The 20,804-nt window shown below is 36.4% G+C and overlaps 1 protein-coding gene across 3 annotated transcripts in view; it reads right to left on the reverse strand.

Moving 5' to 3' along the window:
- LOC106837751 (probable ATP-dependent RNA helicase DDX60) overlaps nt 1–20,804 on the reverse strand; it is a 223,710-nt gene that overhangs the window by 159,876 nt on the left and 43,030 nt on the right. For all 3 annotated transcript variants that reach the window (XR_011502009.1, XR_006525509.2, XM_014851438.3), the window contains exons 18-27: nt 20,396–20,491; nt 17,569–17,684; nt 16,602–16,744; nt 16,393–16,502; nt 11,905–12,009; nt 11,221–11,349; nt 10,056–10,180; nt 5,944–6,102; nt 2,886–3,033; nt 1,419–1,571 (exon numbers count right to left, since the gene is read on the reverse strand). Coding sequence is in view for 1 of the 3 variants with exons in the window: in XM_014851438.3 (XP_014706924.3) it covers nt 1,419–1,571; nt 2,886–3,033; nt 5,944–6,102; nt 10,056–10,180; nt 11,221–11,349; nt 11,905–12,009; nt 16,393–16,502; nt 16,602–16,744; nt 17,569–17,684; nt 20,396–20,491 (1,284 nt within the window). In the remaining 2 variants the exon portion in view is untranslated. The remainder of the gene's footprint in view (nt 1–1,418; nt 1,572–2,885; nt 3,034–5,943; nt 6,103–10,055; nt 10,181–11,220; nt 11,350–11,904; nt 12,010–16,392; nt 16,503–16,601; nt 16,745–17,568; nt 17,685–20,395; nt 20,492–20,804) is intronic.

Raw genomic sequence — 20,804 nt, forward strand, 5'->3', positions numbered from 1 at the left:
TGAAATTTACAATTTTTTAATAGTCCAGTTTTGCTTATTTTCATATAATGCTGAGTATTTCCAATTGCCCTCTCTTTCTCTTTATATTGTTTGTCATATATGCCATGGTTAATGTTAAAGTACATGGAATAATCTTCTCTAATTATTCTGTAACCGAGATCTATACATCTGTCAAAATGCAACACACTGTTAACTGTTCTTCTAAAGTTCTTTAATAGGAACAAAAATGGGAAAAGTAAGAACATTAAATTTAGAATAAATACCTTTTAAAAATGCATTCTCTATAACAAAGCTATCACTATTTCCATAGTACCTTTTCTGGAATGATCTAGGTATTCACTTATTAAACTAATAATAATTGAGGAACTACTATTTAACAGATCCTATTTTAGACAGAGGATATGCTGATCAAAGTAAATGGGCCTCTCAATTCACAATTCATGGTTCACAATCATAGAAAATTTTGTCTCTGGTTGCTGACTTTTAAAATAAATAGCTTGTTATTAGTTAAGAGAAAAGCTAAGAAAAGTTGTTAATGATCTATGTTGGGTTTTTTCCAGATTATAGAATTGTCCTTTAAGTAGGGTGTCAGATTTTCCTCAACATTTAGTTTATTAAGATTAAAAGACACTACCTAGAGTAGCAGAATCGATCTCAACCTCTCTCTCCTCTCTCTCTTTCTCTCACACACACACATATAATGGACATCACACAAAAAATTTAATATGAGTAATTTGAAAAAGTCAGCCTCTCTTTTTAAATATTACTCAAGATCTAAATTAGCTAGGAAATTACATAAACCCTCTTTGTGAATGGGCATCCCTGTACATCCTCCTGGGACATACTAAACAAAACACAACAAGGGTTTCCTTTGTAGGCTGTTTAAGGTCATCTTCCTTTTGTCCACTATCAGTGATAGGAGAGAGAGCATCAGGAGCGACACATCTAAAAACTCTGCCAAGACATGCTGTGGGTCCAGAGGAAGTAATACATTCTCGCTCTTATTTCAACTATTATACTGAGGGACAGATCTGATCAAAATGCTATCATAAATGTCCTCCACACCCATGAAAGAATTCTACAGCCATAATTATACAAATAACTGACAAAATTACCTAGATATTATAAATGAAAAAGCAAGGGGTTGTTCCACTAATACCAGAGGTATATTTCATTATAGAAATATTTGGAAAACTACCTGTTTAGGGAATATTTTAATCTCATGAAAAAGAGATAAACTAAATGATTATAAACATCAAAAGCTTTCCCTCAATTACATGAGATGAAAAATATGCAGTGATATCATGGCTTATTATAAAACGACACAGATGAGAAAAAGTGGTTGTTTTCCACTTGTCATGGACAATCAGCTTCATGTAGACACAGCTTCAATTTTTAGAATGAAAAAATTTACCTACCCTAATAAATCCTTTCCTAAAAAGGATCTCAACTAATTGTTTCTCCTTGGCGTTCAAAGAGCTGTGATGATATCCAATACCCCTTTTGGCCAAAGCGATCAGTTCTGCACCTTTTCTTGCAAATTTTACTCGATCAAACACCATCTGCAAACTCTGAAAGAAATAAGAGTTTTAAAGATTCTGATAATTTCTTAGCTAATTTTCATTTAAATCACAATAAAAAATGTTTTAATCAAAAGAGGCATCCTATGTAATAATTTAGCTAAATGAGGCAACCACTGAAACTGAGTACAAAGAACATTTTATGGCAGCAACAGGAACTATAGGAAATATTCCCAAATCTTTGAATAGACTGTCTCGAGCTGTTTCGCTCCACTTCAGGGCTGAAAAGTACTGACAAAGCAGGAGATGAAGCATGTAGCGGAGGGTGAGGGAGAACCCGCGCCTGCCTGGCGGAGCTCAGTTCTCTACTGCAGCCTTAGGAGTTCTCTTCAGAGACTGAGACTTCTCCAAGAAGGCAGAGCAGGCTCCTTATGGTCCAGGAATGCTTACTTCTCACTGTAAATCAATCACAAATGCCTTAAAAATATCCATGCCCTAGGGAGGAAATTCACCTGTGTAAAGAGTTATACGTACAAAGATAAACACTGCTTATGAGAGGGAGAAAAAACAGCCTAAGTATCCAAAAGTGAAGGACATTTCAGTTTTTTTCGTATGGTCATCCATACAAAGGAATATCAAAGATCCATTAAAATGACAATGTAAATACATAGTTATTAAAAAGGAAGAGACCATGAAGAATGAGTATGTATATGTGTGTATACATATGTATACATATACACATGCAGACATATATATATACAGTGTGTGTGTAGTCACAAATAAAAGATATAAAAAGCTCCTCCAGAAGGGCAGTGATGACTGTGACTGATGGCATTGCGTTTGTTGTTACTAATTTGTATTTTCAGTCTGTCTACCATAAGCATGACTTATTTGTAGTAAAAAAATGTTTTAAAGAAAAAATGGCATACCACCTTCAGATATTTCAATACCTTTTTGGTGGAATGTTTTGACTATAATGAAGGCCTCTGATTTTGAGAAATTCTGTGCATATTACTTAAAATGTGTTGGACCACATGTGACCAAATATTCAAATGAGGCACGTGAGATTGAAGTCTAGAACTCAGGCTGTGAAAAATAGCATCATAGAAAGAAATAAGGAAAAGGCAGACGCTCTCAAGGGTTAATTGTTAACATGCAAGAAATAATCCATAAATCCTAGCCCTGTCCTTTTTAGACACGCTTTTCAGAGCCCTCAAGAGTTATGTGTAGCCAGGTCATACACTGAGATTTCTATTCTGGCACAGATAGTATTTGGTTATTACATTCAACAATGTCTATAACTGAGAAGTAATGGCTGATATGCGAAATAATTTCCTAGAGAACTATTTCATTCTAAGTGCTGACCTCAAGGTCCATCGCTTTTTGATCAGCATACGTGCAGTCCTGAGGGATTTCCATGTTCTTCTCCAGAATCTTGAGTAGATTATCATGTTCAGCTTCATGTACCAGGCTTTGATCCATTTTTCTGGGCTTTTTCTGGCTTTTTTCATCTCTGTTCATAAAAATAATTTTAAGTAAAGAAGAGTCAGATTTGGCCACCATAGGAAGCTCAAGACTTCCCAGATCCCCCCGTCACCCCGATATTCACTCCTATATACCTCTGTACTATCCTGACTCCAACTTCTCCCTCTAACGCACTTCCTCATTAGCCTCTAGAACTTGTGGTCCCTCATCTGAAAATCCCCCCATGCACCCATATTTTCTCTGAACGTTCCCTTTCTTTCCTACTGTGAGTAGTCTCCTTGCCAAATCCAGTTCTCCCCAGATGACCTCATTCCTCCTTGCTAAAGTGCCATTTGCTAAAGTGATGATCATTTTCTCTTTTTCAGCCTTCGTGACACTAGGCTTGTAGGTAAGGTCGGTGTCCCCCTTGCTCCACATTGTCAATTACAGGCCATTCTACTTCTCTCCTTGTGGTGGATGCTACTGCTGCTCTGAGTTTGGTTGCTAAGGGCTCTGGGCTACACAATTCCCTGGAGAATTGCCCTCAACTGGAAAGAGCCTCTTGGAAATATCTGGGAGGTTACAATCTTTCCTGGAATTGGGGAAGTGGTTCAAGCCAGTAACTGACTGATATGAGGTACAAAAATCAGCCATCTTGATCCAAGTTGGGGCAATTCTGTGGTACCCCCAGATCTCCCTGTTGGACCAAGGTCAGGCAATATTCTAGCAAAATTCACATCATTTCATATCTTCTTCACGTTCTCATATTTGCTTCCCTCACTTTCTTAAATGTCCCTTATAAGGGCACTCCTTCATTAAATCACTTACACAGGTATCCCCATCTCAGAGTGTACTACTAGAGAATCTCACCTAAGATTCTCTATGGACCACAGCTCCATAAGCCCCAGCTTAGGTTCTATGTCATCAGACTGTATTATCCACTACCCCTCAGTGTAATGGTCTTTTACAGATACCCAGATCACTTACCTTTTCTTTAATCTTTTTGGTTTGTCTCTTAACCATGCACATTAGGCAACTCCAAATATGAGAGGATGAGCTCACTTATATCCCATCATTAAGTGTTCTCACCTCTAACTAACATGACCTTTAACTCAAGGGAGAATGCCATGACTATGGAAAGGCCTGGCCCTAATGTTTGCAGAGCATGGGGTAGAGGACTAATGGAGATCCACACATTGTTGTCTAACTATTTATAGGTTTTAAATCAAGGTCACGAACTGCCAAATAAAATACATTCTCTCCTCCTACCTTGACAAATATAGCTCCATAACAACTTGAAATTTAAGAGGGTGAGAGTGAGCCCCGGGTAGGCATACCTCCTAAACTCCTAACTCCTACTAATTTTACTGGAATGGATGCAGATGGAGGAGGGCCAGAGTGGTGCTGTCCAAAGCACAGAGCCCAGAGCAGGGCCCACACCCACCCTCAGTATAATGATGGTGCTGAACAAGGTATTGAAACATCCCTTATACTTTTATAGCTTGAATTTTTGGTCACTAACCCAACTTGAAATGGTGACTCCTAGTGCCCTGAGGAAAATTTGTCTAAAGAACGTCAGTTCCTGAAAAGGCTTACACCTTCCATATTGTCTCTCTCTGGGCTCTTCACTTCCCCTTACTTCCAGGAAAACAGCACAACAGGCAGAGGGAAGATAAGCAGAAGAGTCAGAAGAAAATTCTAGCTTGCTCTAGAATTTGAAAAATCTGAATCAGAGATGCTCTAAAAGCTGTTTGAACTTTAAAGGAACTATCAACCATTCATTCAAAAATATTTGTGAAACAACTACTACCTGCCAAGTAACGTGCTAAGCACTGGACATAAAAAGAGGAAAATGTGTGGTCCCTATTGTAAAGGAGCTAACAATTTAGAAAAAAGAAAGACATATAAAAAACAACAGCAATACATTACAATAATTGATCTATTAACTATTGAAAGTATAGAAAGAGCACTAAATCTAACGGGGAATTAGGGCAAGATTTAGAGAAGAGATAGCAAAGTTACAAGCATTAGCTTTGGGAGCAATCTGGAAGGAGGGCACTCAAAGCAGACGGGTCCGATTATGGAAAAACATAGAGGTAGAATAAGTCACGTAAGGAGAACCATAAATGAGTATTGTTAGAGGGGAGTGGTAGGAAGCGAAGATGAAAAAGTTACAGCAAAGCTCCAAACATGTTGATATACCAACAATAGCCAAGGAGTTTAGAGTTCATCACCTAAGCAAGGAAGAAGGAAGAATGCTGAGAATAGGACAATTTAATCAACTGGAATGTTAGCAAGAACACTTGCTGGCTAGATTGGAGAGTGGTGAACCTTAAGGCTCTGGAGTCCAAAAAAATCTCTACTATCATCCAAGGAAGACACGACAAGCATCAAAACCAAGCAGTGACTAAAGATGGAGAGGATAACAGGGAGAGAAGAAATATTTTGGACCTAGAGTTGTTAGAATCAGGCATTGAGAAGAAGGAAGAGGAGTCAAAAGAGCAAAGTTATACCAAGCATAAAATTATTAGCATTTCAATCCATTCTCGAGCTCATGTTCACTTATGTGACTGTGATGGTCTATCAGTGACACCTCCATGTTGTGACCCAAGACAACGTGAGTGGACTTCATTTAAGCCTTCTGAGAGCTGAGAGTCGGAGTCACGTATGCATCAAAGATGTGCTTATTTTGAAGGATGATCATGTCAGGTATATAACCCACATATGCTCATAGGCTGTGGTCCTGCCTCTCCCTAATCTTAAGGAGACTGATCCATGCAACTAAGGAATATATAAATGTTATGGCCACTTATCTTTACCCCATTGTCCCACCAAATTTACTCAATTTGAAAATAAGCCCAAGCAATAACTAGAACTTCTTTGTAGCACATTCAATGTACATTTCCTACTGGGACTTGGGAAGTATTTTAACCACCAATTTGTTTAGTCAAATACTTACAGTGTCTTTTGTTTCTCTATGGATTTTTTAACTTTTCGAAGTTTGTTGGCCACAACATGGGCTTCTTTATCAGCTTTGAGAGACCTTTTACTCTCTTGCTTTTCCTCCAGGAAATTACACGCACTATTAGCACTTCCTTCTACAGTTCCTAACTTGAATCTGAAAACAAATGAAAAGAATGCTTGCCTTGAAAATAATACCACAAATAAAATTCAATCATATTTCCATCTACTGATATCATCCTGACATACACCTGTTGAGTTTTTAATATCCATCTTGGTGAGTTTTATCCTGAAGAGGCACACAAAATGTTCTGGGTCGGCAAACTCCTTATTAAATACCTTATAGTAAATAATAACTTCCTCTCCTTGCCCCAGACCTTACTCCTGGGGCAGCAGCACTGAGAGCCCATGGGAATTTTTCCTGTAAGGGTAGTCAGACATTCCACGGGCAAGGGACAGAGGGCAATGGATTTTCTCTATTTATATGCAGAGGAGGGGTCCCTCTCCCCCCTCCTGAAAGATGAGAAAAAAACTTCTTTGAACAAACAATTTTTGCTCTTTTATTTATTTTTGTTGTTGTTGATGTTGTTCTTGTATTTAATTCCACTGACCTTTAGAGCTGCCTCATAACACAATCAAAAGCCCTTAGTATTAGGTAAATACATATAAGTTCAGATTTCCTGATGGTCAAATCTTCTGTGAATTTTAATGTCTCCTTTGTTTTTCTTTATGTTTTTTCTCCAGCTTTACTGAGATATAATTGATATATGTAACACTGTATAAGTTTAAGGTGTACAACATGATGATTTTATACATGTATATATTGCAAAATTATTACCATAATAACGTGATGCATCCATAACCTCACATAGTTACCTTTTTGTGTGTGTGTGGTGAGAACATTTAAGATCTATTCTCTTAGCAACTTTGAAGTATACAATACAGTACTGTTAACTATAGTCACCCTGCTGTACACTAGATTCCCAGAACTTATTTATCTAATAACAAGAAATTTGTACCCTTTGATCAATATCTTCACATTTTCCCACCCCTCATTCCCCAGCAAGTACTTATCTACTCTCTGTTTCTATGAGTTTGGCTTTTTTAGATTCCACATATAACTGAGATCATACAGTAAAATTTTGATTTTTTAGGCAGGATGGTGAGAATCTTGGGTTCTCACCCTAACCTTTGGATTGTGACTACTTGTTTCCAGAGAGTGGATAAACCCCAGTGTTGCTCACCATTACAATCCAGAAATGTCTCCAGGGTCTGGGCTTTATATCTTCGAAATGTAAGTACCCAGGGACCTAGTGGTCCAGACTTCCTGGTACCTTGGGACTTAAACCAAAGACCTAGTCCAGGTTGTAAACATTTAGCCCTTTCAGACCTGAGCGATTAACTAGGCAAACGGCTACAGATCAAATTCTCATAGTATGTAAAGAGTAAAATGTTTCTAGGGGAAGCAAAATCAAACATCCCTTTCTTTACATCACATACATTTCCCTGTGTCAGGAAGCTAGGGCTTCTGACAAGAAGACTTAAAAATCCACAGAAGTTTTTTTCCCCCACGATAACTTACTGGCAAAATGCTATGGCTGCCAGTAGCCAACAGCCATTATCACTATACTCACCATAGCTTATTATAGCAAATCATGGGTTGGGTCTACACAATAAAGTTTTTTAAAGGTAAATTGTGAGGCAAAGGGGTTTTTAAAGTATTTAAAGAGCCAGCATTAAAAGAAAATGTTGTTAGCTAGTGAAGAGTAAATAAACTGGCACACTGGTGAAGCAAGGATTAAGAAAGTGGCAGTTTATGCCACATGGCAAGAAATTCCATATAGCAGACAATAAAATAATAAAGATAGTAACCACATAGTATACTCACTACTGTCAGACACTGTCTTAAATATATTAACTTATTTGGTACTTACAACAACCATATGATGAAAACACCATTATTATCCCTATTTTGTAGATAAGAAAACGAAGAGATAAAGAGATTAAGTGACTTGCCCAGATCCCACAGCTTGCATGTGGCAGAACCTGGCCTCCAAGCCTATGTTCTTAATCATGACATTGTGTTGCTTCTCTTTTTACATTAATGCATGTTACTTGATCTAGGCACACATTCTCTACTAAATGGCGTGATTTTCATCACAGTACTTCACTTTTTAAAATCTAGAGTATTTGGAAATAATTTTCCTCTTAAATCGCTCTGATAACCTATATAGAATGAATGTGATCTGGAGATTGGACCTCAGCCTATAAGATTTTGTAGTACTGTACTAGGTGCTTCCATAATTTACTTTTACTTAATTTTCACTCCAGCTCTATGTGTTAATATTTTTATCATCTCATTTGCAAATGAGGAAACTAAGGCTCAAAGCTGTGAAGTTGGGCCTAGAAGTGACAGCTAATAGAGGGCAGAGGTAGGATCCAAACTTGGGCCTGACCATGAAGTGTGTGCTCTTAAATACATGCCGATACTGTCACTAAACAATAACAATGCTCCACGCGTTTTGGTTTTTTCCCCCCAGAAACTAGATTAGAGAAGGTTGACAGGTACATTATTATTTGAAAAACTCCCACAGGTTCAGGTTGAGCCCTGACGAATCCTCAGATTTGTCGACGATCTAGGGTTAGTTAGGAACAAATCACGCTGCATAAGACCAAGGATTTTCACGGCATGTTTTGTAGAGAACCCAAAACTCCATAAAGATGTACCAAGATTCAACTCCACAAGCAGAATTAAACCTTTGATGTTTTTGTGAAATATCTTACCTTTTTTAAAACATTGGTGGGTTTTAATATATCAAAATTAAATATAACTGTTTAACAAAAGATATGAAAATTACAACCATAGTAAGACATGAGTTTACATAATAAGAATGGCAACAGTTGGAAAAACCAATGCCAACCATAGGTCAAAATGGGAACCCTCGTGAACCACTGATGGACATCAGCTAACAAGCCATTATGGAAGAAAAGCATGTTCCATTTATCCCAGTATTTTAACCATATTCTAAAATATAGCAATTGTGCTCCCATGTATAAGCTCCAGAGAAGCTTTTACAGGTGCTCAGAGCCATGTACTCTATTGTACACTGTCCTTTTTTTATGGAGACATAATTGACATATAATATTACATTAGTTTCAGGTATACAACATAATGATTCAATATTTGTATACATTGTCAAATGATCACCATGATAAGTCTGGTTAACACGTGTCATCACATGTAATTACAGAATTTTTTTCTTGTAATGAGAACGTTTAAGATCTACTCTCTTAGCAACTTTCAAATAGGCAACACAGTATTAGTATTATTCACTATAGCTGCCGTGCTTCACATTACATCCCCATGACTTACTTATTTTATAACTAGGAGTTTGTATCATTTGATGCCCTTCACCCACTTTGTGATTTTACTTTTTAAATGTTTTGAGTATGTATGTGTGTATGAAGAATGCATACAGGTATTTTTGGATTGCTATTTTACAGTTAGGCTTTCAGAAATATACCAGAGGTCCAGAATTGTGTTTGTTTCTAACTAAAGCCTGGAGCCATGCTCAAAAGTAAAGTCGGTGAGTCGGATAACTTCTTGGTGGTTCAGAATTTATTTTCCTTGTCCCAACAACAAAAGTAAAAGGAGCAATTTTATTGCAATCCCCAAAAGTTCCAAATACAACCATACATTCAATTATCATTGTTATTTTAAATATACATTACCAATGATGATTTATTACTATATGTTTGTTTATGTGTGAACAAGTTTCATTAAACTTTGCCACCTGAGCAAAGTTCACACCTAGGAATTTACTGAAAAGTTAACAAGACCTAAATAAAAATATAATAGTTTATTGTAAAAAGAAAACAAAAGAGTAAGAAACTAAATAAAGAAGGCAGCTTGCAATAGCATAAGTAAAAATATTTTTTTAAGAATTGAACTAGAAAGGTATATTTTTTATGCATTCTGATAACAAATGAGCATCAAAGAGAGCAATGAATACTATATTACAACAGTAAAGTTTGTGTAACTTTCCTCAACTTAAAAGAATGAGCCTAATACAAATTATAACCAAAAACAAATTAAATTAAATGACTTACAAAAAAAATAGTGCAGGTAACTTCTCCATTTTCCTTAGCTTTTCAACGAGAAATGGAAACATTTTTATCATGTTTTCTGAACCAAAAACTGAATCAGGACTAAGATTCTCCAGGACCATTTCGGCCTGTAGCAATGAATAAAAAATTGTTTTAAGTTCTGCATAACAAAGAACAGAATTACTACTTTTGGCTAAAATATTTTCATAGTTGTTTAATCTATGTTTCTGTGGCTCTTCAAAATGAAAGATAATTTTAAAATAATTATGAAGGTATATTACAAAATTTTGCAAAGAGCCATAAAAAATATATAAATCAATACACTAAAGAACAAAAATAATAGACTAATATATACGCACACACATATATGCAATTTAACACGCAATTATTTAAGGCAACACAAATCAATCAGAAACGGAATTGTTCAGCTATGGCAGAAGGTGGGGTGATTCAGTTTCTCTCCATATCATGTAGAAAAATTACTTCCAAATACATTTTAAAGGTTTTTTAATGGAAAAATAAGTGGAAGAAAACGTAGGTTAATTATATTATGTTTCTGAATGGGAAGAGATTATCTAATTTAAAGTGTAATGGGAAAAAAGTCCCATGCAAAAGGTCTTAACATATGTCACTCCCTAAAAATCGGAAACCTCAATAACCAAGAATAAAGCAAACATCAAAATGTAAAGACTATCAGCTTACTTAAAATAAATACGCATAAATTTATACGACCCCAGGTTAAGGTTTTAATACACAAATAGTTCCTACAAACAGAAATAAAAATCATAAAAGAAAAAACTCCAAGACAAAAAAAGACAAAGTGAAAAATTCTTCTCAGCTACTGTTACTGTGATTCCAATCTCTCTATGGCCAAGGCATGAAGATCACTGACTCTGGGGAGTGACACCTCTGTTCTTATCTGTTGCAACATCTCGCAGGAACCAGTGGCTTCTAGTACATGTTTTGGAAGGCACAGAGGATAAGACAAAAACCAGTTTCCCTTCTCTCTTTTTGTTCTATCTCACAATCACTAGACTACACGTTCAACTTAAAATTCTAAAATAAAAATTGAAGATTAAAAAAACAGAAAATAATAATGACTGAAGAATGCAACTCAAGACAACAACAAAGAGTACAGAGTGCTTTGCCAAAAATGTCTGAAAATTACCTCCTCCACATTGCCATTTTGAATCCAACTTGTGAATTCTGCCTTTAAACTCTCTTCATATTTTCTAGCATCCAACTTTTTAATGACTATTTTATTCTTAAAATGAATGAATTCCTCTGGACACAACTCCTTGAAAAGAAAAACCACAAAATTTAAAAAAATCATGCAGGATAATCCAAAGATGTTTCTGAAGTATGCATTTCATTAACAGAATTACAAGCTTCTTGAGAGAACAGGCTGTAGAACTTCTTCTTATCTCCCCAAGGTATCTAGAACAACATGTCATAGGATGGATGAACTCTTCAAAGGCAAGACTGTAGAGCAAACTCAAATAGAAGAGAAGAGACAGCAATGAGGGCATAGAGAAAGAAGGGGAGTACAATGAGAGAAAATGGAGGAATACAAATCCAAGACAGAAGAGGAGATTAAAGTATTATCCTAGAAATTGAAAGAAGAAATATTTTCAGGAATTAAGTGGCATTCCACCCCAGTAAAGCAAACACAAAATGTTAGGAAGAAGAATGTCTGAGAAGGGCCAATTTTATTTTGGAAAGCATCTGTTGGTAATTTTTAAAAAGCAGATAGAAGTGATTAGAAAGGATGAGAGTTTATCTTTCTGAACAGCAAGTTTACCCATCCACTATAACAGCATTAATTCAAATTAACTGCATAATTATTATTTACCTGGGCTCTGGGCCAACTTTCCCAGCATTGAAACATACTGTCATAAAGCTGGAGGGTTTCTCGAGGTGAAAGGGTAAGATCAGAAGGGAATCCATACCTTTCAATCTACATTTAAAATAAAATTAAAATTTTTAATATTCCTTTTACTTTTCTTATATTCTATCCTTTGCCTCATAGTCATTATCACAACCCCAAGGATATTGAAAAACAGCACTAAACTAAAATGTTAAAATGTTAAATATTCAATGCAAACAAAATACTAGCCAAGAATGTCTGTGAGTTATTAAAACAGAAAAAGAAAAAATTCCACTAAAAAGTTTTTGTATTATTTCCTAAGACCTTTTAATGGGGCTAATTTTCTAAGAACTGTCTTCGCAATTCAAATCAGAGTACAGAGAAGCTAAAAGATTTGTGGACTCTGTTTAGACAGGAAAACACAAGGTCTACTCTGCAGCTGCAACTGAAATTGATTTAATAATGAATATGATTCTTTGCTTTTGAGTTCCAAGCCAGGCTAAAAGGGGAAAATCTTATTTGTTTAAGTTCTAAGGTAAGAGCTGGGTCAACTTCAGGACTAAGGTTCTCAGATCACCTTCAAGACATTCAAGGAAAGTTGTCCCCCAGGTCACTGACTTGTTTCAGCTTTAAGCTTTCTGGATACGCAACTCATTAATTTTTCCACGAATATTTTAAAGTATAAATAAAAAATTCCTTTTCTCAAAAAGTTTGCATTATAGTATTTTTTACTGGTTTCAACCACTATCAATACGAATCAATTGCCTGTGAAACGATGATCCCTGAGATGTTAGTAGGTATTCTTCAAAAGAAAACGGGAGTAAGGGTATTTTCATACGTATTCTATTAAACAGGCTTTTTCAAGGTTTCTCACTGGAAATGCTAAATTTCAAAAAAGGGACTATAGTATACAGATTTCTCCAAAATTATTTGAGAATAGGGCACTTGTTGAGTAAATAGCTGTTAACAAGTTATGAGACTCAGGTTTGGAAATTCTGGGCTAAAAAAGCCACTCCGAGCTCAACACAGTTGAAAAAAATTGTTTGGTAGAACGGAAAGTGCAGTAGATTTTTAATCAGAAGATCCAGTTCTAACTCCACCTGTAATTGCTAGTTCCTCATCTGTAACACAGGAATTAAAATATCTGTACTTCCATCTTACAGACTACGGTGATACTAAACAAGATAAATATGTCAGCATATGTTTTTAAACTTTTAAAACTAGTGGATAAATAAGTCTTGAAAATCTGATGTACAGTATAGTTGTTATAAACAATAATACTAATTATAAGCATTAAACATGCTAAGAGATTAGACCATACTTATCCCCATCACAAAAAAAGAAACAATAATTATATGACTTGATAAAGGTGTTAACTAGGGCTACAATGACAATGATATTGCAATATATAAATATATCAAATCAATATGTTGTACACCTTAAACTCACACAATGTTATATGTAAAATATATTTTGGTTTTAAAAATCAATTCGATTTTGTTGTTGGCTTGGAGCCTTGTAAAACACCATAGGATGCAAATAATTAAATAGAATCATCATTTAGCATCTCTCAGTTTGAGCACTGAAAACTAGCTAGATAGTAAGGACTGTATTATACCGAAATAATAAATGAATGCATTATTTTGGAATGCTATCATTTTGTTCTCTTATTATTACTACTTGAAAGTGGTAACATTATGCCTACCAAAAAAATCCATAAAATAAATCCAAGAATTATCATAACTTTTAAGATATAAATCTTCTGTTTTGGTCACTAGAATGCTTAGGATTTCTTAAGTCTCTTAGCCTTTTACAGAAGCCTGAGTTTCCTTCTTTTCTAAAAAGGACAATTCTGCCTATGTAATAGATTTGTTGTAAGAATTAAGATATACAATACATGCCATAGGCCTAGTAAAATACGGGGCACATGGTTGATGCCTCAACTGTCAATGTGATTGATTAATGATCAATTTACAAGTCTTAATTTTTAAAATAAGTTTAATAATTTTGTGACTAAAAGCTGGGAATTCAATTCAGTTGTTCTCCACTGTAGCTACAAAGTAGCTACACAGTAATTAATGAGCTGGCAAAAACTCAGCCAGCCTCGGTAGGAAAGGAAGAGAAGTAAAAGGTCATAGATTTGTACCATCCTTCATTTATAAATACAATGGTATTATACTATGATGTTATTTTTGCAAACCGCGTTGTCCTTAACACCACAGGTGATGATAAGCATTAATCCACGCTGAGCAGAAGGAGACAGGCAACGGTTCTTTTAAGGACTTCCTGGGGCTGACAGTTCTCCAGGAGGCGTGTGGCATGGTAACTGATGGCAAAGGCCAAACTCTGCTTCTTGCCAGAAACCAGCCTCATGGATTGAAGGCAAATCCCTCACCTCAAGTGGACTAAGGCCAGCTCACTCATCCTGCTCCACCGCTTCCCCATACCGCCCCTGATATCAGTTCCCCTACATTGAACACAGCACACATGGGGTTAAAACCAAAGCACTTTGCCTGCTTAGTTTTTGGCTTCCTGGCGCTGGAATCCAGCATCTGTCATGGACACAGATAACTGAGGACATCCCTTATCTCGTCACCTTCTTTCCCACAAGCATCCTCAGGCTGCTGGGAAAGCTGCTGACCAGCAAGGTCACAGGCTCCCTCCTCCCAGCAAGTAGTCTCAAGGCCAAACACAGGCTGCTGGAAAAGCTCCAACCAGCAAGGCCACATGCTCCCCCTCCTCTACCTAAAACCCCAAATAAAAACCCTTGCTTGTAGCTTTTCCGGGAGTTTGGGGTTTCAGCGTTAGCTACCCATTCTCCTTGCTCTACGGTTTGCAATAATAAAGACCTACTTTCTTGCACTACACCAGGTGTCAGAGATTGGCTTGTGCACAACGGGTGAGTGAACTCACTTCAGATTTGATATCATTCCCTTCTGAAACCGTTTCTACGATCGAGCTATAAAGGAGATGACCAAGGTGGATGGCTCTTCTCTTTATGTTGCCACAATTTATTATGCTTTTTCTTGCCACTCAGTTCTTTCATATTAATCTACAATGTACTATACAAGATCAGGAATTATTTACTCATTTGGAAAGGTCTACTTACTTTTCATCACTGTTACTTTAGGAAAAATACTATATAAACAGACACTACACCCACAGCTGTCCAAACACATTTAATAATGCCCAAGGCTTTAGCTTCATCCTGCATTCCTGCAGCAAAAGCCCAGAAGTCTCACGAACGCTCATTCAACAGCATGACCTTTGCAGAAGTCATACAGGGTCAGAGCACACTGTGGCAGTTCTATTGCTTTCCAGTTACTCCATTAATAGCTACTGAGAACAGAGGAAGGCTCTGGAGAGAAGTCACAAAAGGATTCTGAAGAGGTCTCACATTTAGAAGAGCCATGAAAGACAAACAGGATCTGGATAACTGGCATTTGGCATCTGGGGTAAAATACTTCAGCAACAATATAAATCATGAAGGCCTCCAGGTAAGATATATCAAGTGGATGAATAGAAAGGACTTTTGGGCCTGGTCATAGAAGACCTTGGAAGCCAAGCTAAGGAGCTGTGCATTTAACTATCTCCAAAAAGAAAAAGAAGAAGAAAGCCATTAAAGGCTCAGCAAGATCAGAATGATCTTTATTAATTATTTATCTAAATTAGCTTTGTGGATCCAGACATATTATTTAGACAGAACATGGAACTACTTCCTGTGACAGCATACATTTTAAATAAAGAAAATTTCAGGTGCCTTAAAAATTGTCAGAATAGAAGGCTTAATCTAACAACAGAATTTAGAATATAATTAACTTGCCAGTTCTTGGAAGGAAGACAAACTGTTGACTAATTATCACTCTGAGACGCAACCAGAGCTTGAATGGGCCATTCCTGGGAATATAGTAAGAAAGGCAGAAAAATATGCAAGAAAAATTTAAAAATCTTCCCCCACTCAAACCCCAAGTCCCCAAAGGAGGTCCTCTTAAGACCCCTACCTTATTGATTCACTACCCAAAAATCATGTTGTGATTGTTATGTTAGTGAAAAGTGTCTTTTCCTTGTTTAACCTAATTCACAGTGATCAGATTCTCACATGTACTTGGTATTGTCCACATACAGTTGTAGCTGCACTAAGAGAAGAGTTAATGTCATAAAAGTGGACAGATAGACATGAGCGCTGAGAACAAGGAAAAACAGACAAAGATAATGTCCACGAATAAATAAAATTCACCAAAAAAGCTTCAGGTTAAAATTTTCAAGTTTTTTTTAAGCTTTGTGGATCCAGACACTTTTCGAGGAACCAATAAAAACTATGAAGTTATTCTTGTTACTTTGACTAAGGTTAAATATCTGTTATAAAGCATCTATTCTGCAATTTTGATAAACATTAACTAGGCAGCTTTTCAATTATGATATATGTAAATAATTTCTACTACTCAGAACAAATATGGCTGAAGTATTACTTACATGATCTGTTGTTAATGCTGCACATGGGTGAAAATGATTAAAACAAATGTCACCATCTTTTACTGAACAGATATGCTTCTCTAAATCATTGTATCTCTCTCCATAGAGCACTAAATATGAAGAGCAAGAATTTCCAAATGAACAAATGCATAATGACTGGAATAATTTTAAAGTAAAAGATAAAATTCTTACGAATATATCAAACATACCAAGTCTAACTTTATATGATTGCTTCATTTGCCAGTAGTCATTGTGAGAATTGGGACAAGAGCCAGAATTTCTTTCAGAAGAAATATTTTTTCCCATTATGTTATCTGCTTGTCTCCAGTACCATTTTACAGATTGTAGCCACCTTAAAAAATAAATTTACGTATTATTTAGGCAGAATATGGAACTTCTTCCTGTGACATCAAATATTTTAAATATAAAAAATTTCATGTGCTTTAAAAATTGTACTTAAGGGAATAGGCCTGGAGCCAGACTAACCTGAGATTGCATCGCAGCCTCCTTACTACTAGCTGTGGCTCTTGGTTGAAACACTTAATCTCCCTGTGCCTCATTTTCCACATTTTAAAATGGAAATAACAATAGTAGTATTCAAAATACTATCTAATAGTAGTAATGGAAATAGTAAATCATAAGGGTTGATGGGCATTTAAAATAAATTAAAGCACTTAGAACAGTACCAGGCACACAACAGTCTATGCTATACTTGTTATTAATAGACAAAAATCTAGCCCAATGACAAAATGATATGGGGCTTTCAACTAATAAGGCTTTGCTATCTTTTTAAAACATCTACAAAGTGGGAAAATATAAGAAATCTCAGGGTCTATGGCTGACTATGTCATTAAACCATTTCATTTTTTATTTCTTGGTAAAGGACAAAGAAAAAGGAACATAAATTGATGGCTTCCGGTGAAGCTTTTTTGAGATATAAGGGAAATTTCCTACTCAATTGCAGACCTGGCTGGGAGAGCATCTGATTTTCCTTTATAGACTGTGGCCTTGCTCAGCACCTGCTGGAAGGTGCTAGAGAGACTCTCTTCCTTGAATAGAGAAAAGTTAATAAATTCACCAGAAAGTTATGAAATTCTCCAGAACCCACATAGAAAGTGTAATATTCAAACATTCAAAATCAATAAGCATTCTATCGAGACTGAATCTAATGCCTACTCAGTAAGATGTTCAGGGTTGCTTATGGTAGCCGAAAGAGCCAGAAAGGGGCATCGGATCATAACGAGGAGATGCTCCCAGATTTCTGCTCCAATTTCTCCACCAAGACAATGGACCTATTAAAGACAAAAGTTTCTCCATTAAAAATTTGATTTAAAAATAGCAGATGAAAATCAGACATGGAAGCCTGAGTAGTCATACATAGTTTCCTGTTACCTTTAATCAACCACGCCAAGTTTATATAAATATTGGCAAATTCAGACAATAGAAAATCTTGACACATAAATTTTCTTTAATCCTCATAACCATTCATCAATAATTCCTCTTTATCTGACTTTTGAAAATGTCTTTCCAATCTATGCATTTCTCTCCATTTCTACCGCCGACCAAGTCACTGTCACATCTCAGCTGCTCAACCATAATCTCCTCATGACTACTAGTCTAGCTTCCTTTCCTGGCCCCTGCATTCTTCACATCACAGCCAAAATGATATGCCTAAACTATAAATTAGATCAGGCCATGTTCTTAATCAAATTTCTTCAATATATTCCCACTGCACGTGGAACAAAATAGAAACTCCTTAACAGGATGTACTCCTTAACAGGATGGCCCCTACTTCCCTCTCTAGCTTCATCTCAAGCCACTCTCTCCCATCTTGCTCCAGACATACTAGCCTTTTCTTTGTTCCTTGAACACAACTTTCCTACCCCAGAGCTTTCTTACATCTTGTTCCCTCACTTAAAACGCTCTTACCCCCTCCTTTCAACCTGTAGAGTTCAATTCACTGTCACTCCATTAGACAGGCGTCTCTGACCGCCCATTCCAGAGATGTCCTCCTACCACCTCCCTGCCATTATCACAGTCATGACAGCCTACCATTTCTCTTTCCAGTATGTACCAAAGTGGGTTGGTATAGACATTTATGTGCTTAATTGTTTAATTCCCTTTTTGCTGTTACTCTGTGACCTTAGACCTAGGCATTCTCAGCACCAACAGTGCCTGGCATTGTGGTGGTACACCTGAAATAATTGCTCAATAAATGGATGAATGTCTTTTGACCAAATAAAGCAAATTGAAATAGATTTATAGAATATTCTCAAAGGTAGCCTTCTTTAAACGGATTAAATTACGACACTTGGCAATCAACTAGAAAGGACTTACTATCTAAGCCAGACAATTAAAAGAATTTTTTTCCACTGCCCGTTGGGTTTTCCCTGGTCAGATCATATACCACTCTGCCAAATATTAATCTTATACTTTGTACTAGATAGCACTTTTCCCTGATCCTGCCATAATAGACATTAACCTTCAAAACCTCTCAGCTTTACCCTTGTATAGATCGGGGAAACTGAGGTATCCAATGTCATATCATTTCAGAGTTTTAAGATTAGAATATAATTCAAGGTTCTAGATTGCAAAGACAAAGTTGTTAGATTTTGTTTTATGAACAGGAATATTCAAGGCCCTCAAGATACAATAAATACAGATTAACCAAAAATAAACACAATAAATCAGTATCAAACAAATCAAAAGCACAGCCTACTTGGTACTCCAAGTTTACAACAGGAAAAGTTAAGTTCAATATATGCTTATCATCTTTTGGCCCCTTTTAAACTGAAAATTCCTTGAAGCAAAAGAATATATCCTTTTATTTATTTGTTTATTTATTTATTTTGCAGGGGGAAGATTCACCCTAAGCTAACATCGATTGCCAACCTTCCTCCTTTTTTTCTTTTCCCTTCTTTTCCCCTCCCCAAACCCCAGTACATAGTTGTATATAGCTGTAAGTTCTTCTGGTTCTTCTGTGTGAGCCACCACCACAGCATGGCTACCAACAGATGAGTGGTATGCTTCCATGCCTGGGAAACAAACCTGGGCCACCAAATTTTAACCACTAGATCATCGGGGTTGCCTCGAGAATGCATCTTTCTATAATGTTTTAAGTGTCTTTGAATAAATATTCATAATAATGCTGCTATAAAAATTTTCTAAGTATCTTCCATTTGTCCCCACAAATCTCCACTGTTTTCTACCCTGCTCTCTCTGCCCAGGGAAACTGACCTAAAGAGACTACTTCAAAAGGGCTCCAGTCCTCTCTGGTTCCATTGGATTTGTCCAATGGAGAGCCTTGGCAACACATGAGAAGAAGGGAGGAGAATGAGAGTGAGGTCTTTCTTCCACTGGATCCCTTCTTAAAAGGTTACTTTGAGCAAGCTATGTCCCTTAACTAAGGTAACTGCTCCTCACAATGAGGTCAACTCCGTCAGAATCTCCTTTTGAATCTCAGTAATTGCTTCTTTGCCTTGTCCCTTAAGCCTGGGATAAGCTACTAGCTCTGGATTACTGCACTAATCTTTCTAGTTTCTCTCACATATATCTTTGGAGAATACTCTTCTTGAATTGTTGTATTTGACCATGCCATTTGTTTTCTTTTGGGACTGTGACTGATTGGATAACTTACATAAGTGACATCATTATTAGAACCCAAAATTCTTTGCTTTAGAGATCAAAGATTGGATTTTGAAATCTCTGTCCAGGAAAACTTATGCCCTGGTGGATAATTCTGCTCCTCTGAAACAGAGTTACCAATGACAGAGTCCTCTCCCATACAGAGCTCTGCAGAATTCACAGATATACCCTATTAAGTCACAAGAGGAAAATGGAGCCAAAAGACTGATTACGATTCACTGGGGAAACCATTCAGAAGGAAGTATCTCCACAAGCTGAACTCCATACAAAGCGGCAAAGGTCCTAAAGTACCAAAAATCTTCATTATAGCACTTTTGCACTCTAGGAAATCAATCCAGAGAAATAATACCAAACCTACCTCATCAAATATAACATATCTGATCCTTTTCACCCATTGCTGGCGATGAGGAGATAACAGCAGAATTTCAAAGCAGGCAGGCACTGTGATAAGTACCTAAAAATAATGACATTGTATAACAAACATTTTGAGCATTTACTATGTGCAGACACAGTTATAAGAATATAAAAGAGTTATAACTCCAGAATATACCTGCTGATAATTAGGATATAATATTGTGTCTGAGAATGTTTCATTAACATTGTGATATATTAGTTTGAACCTTATGAAACTACAATTTTTATAGGTCACTATGGTAAAACATCAGATTTAAAGTTTAAATTCCTATTTATGGGCATTCAAAGTAATAAAAATAGAAAGAGTTAATTGTCACAAGTTTATTTGTTCAAAATCTGACCCTGAGACACCA

The sequence above is a fragment of the Equus asinus genome, chromosome 3 (genome assembly GCF_041296235.1).
Source record: "Equus asinus isolate D_3611 breed Donkey chromosome 3, EquAss-T2T_v2, whole genome shotgun sequence".
In the NCBI taxonomy this organism is placed as follows: Eukaryota; Metazoa; Chordata; class Mammalia; order Perissodactyla; family Equidae; genus Equus; species Equus asinus.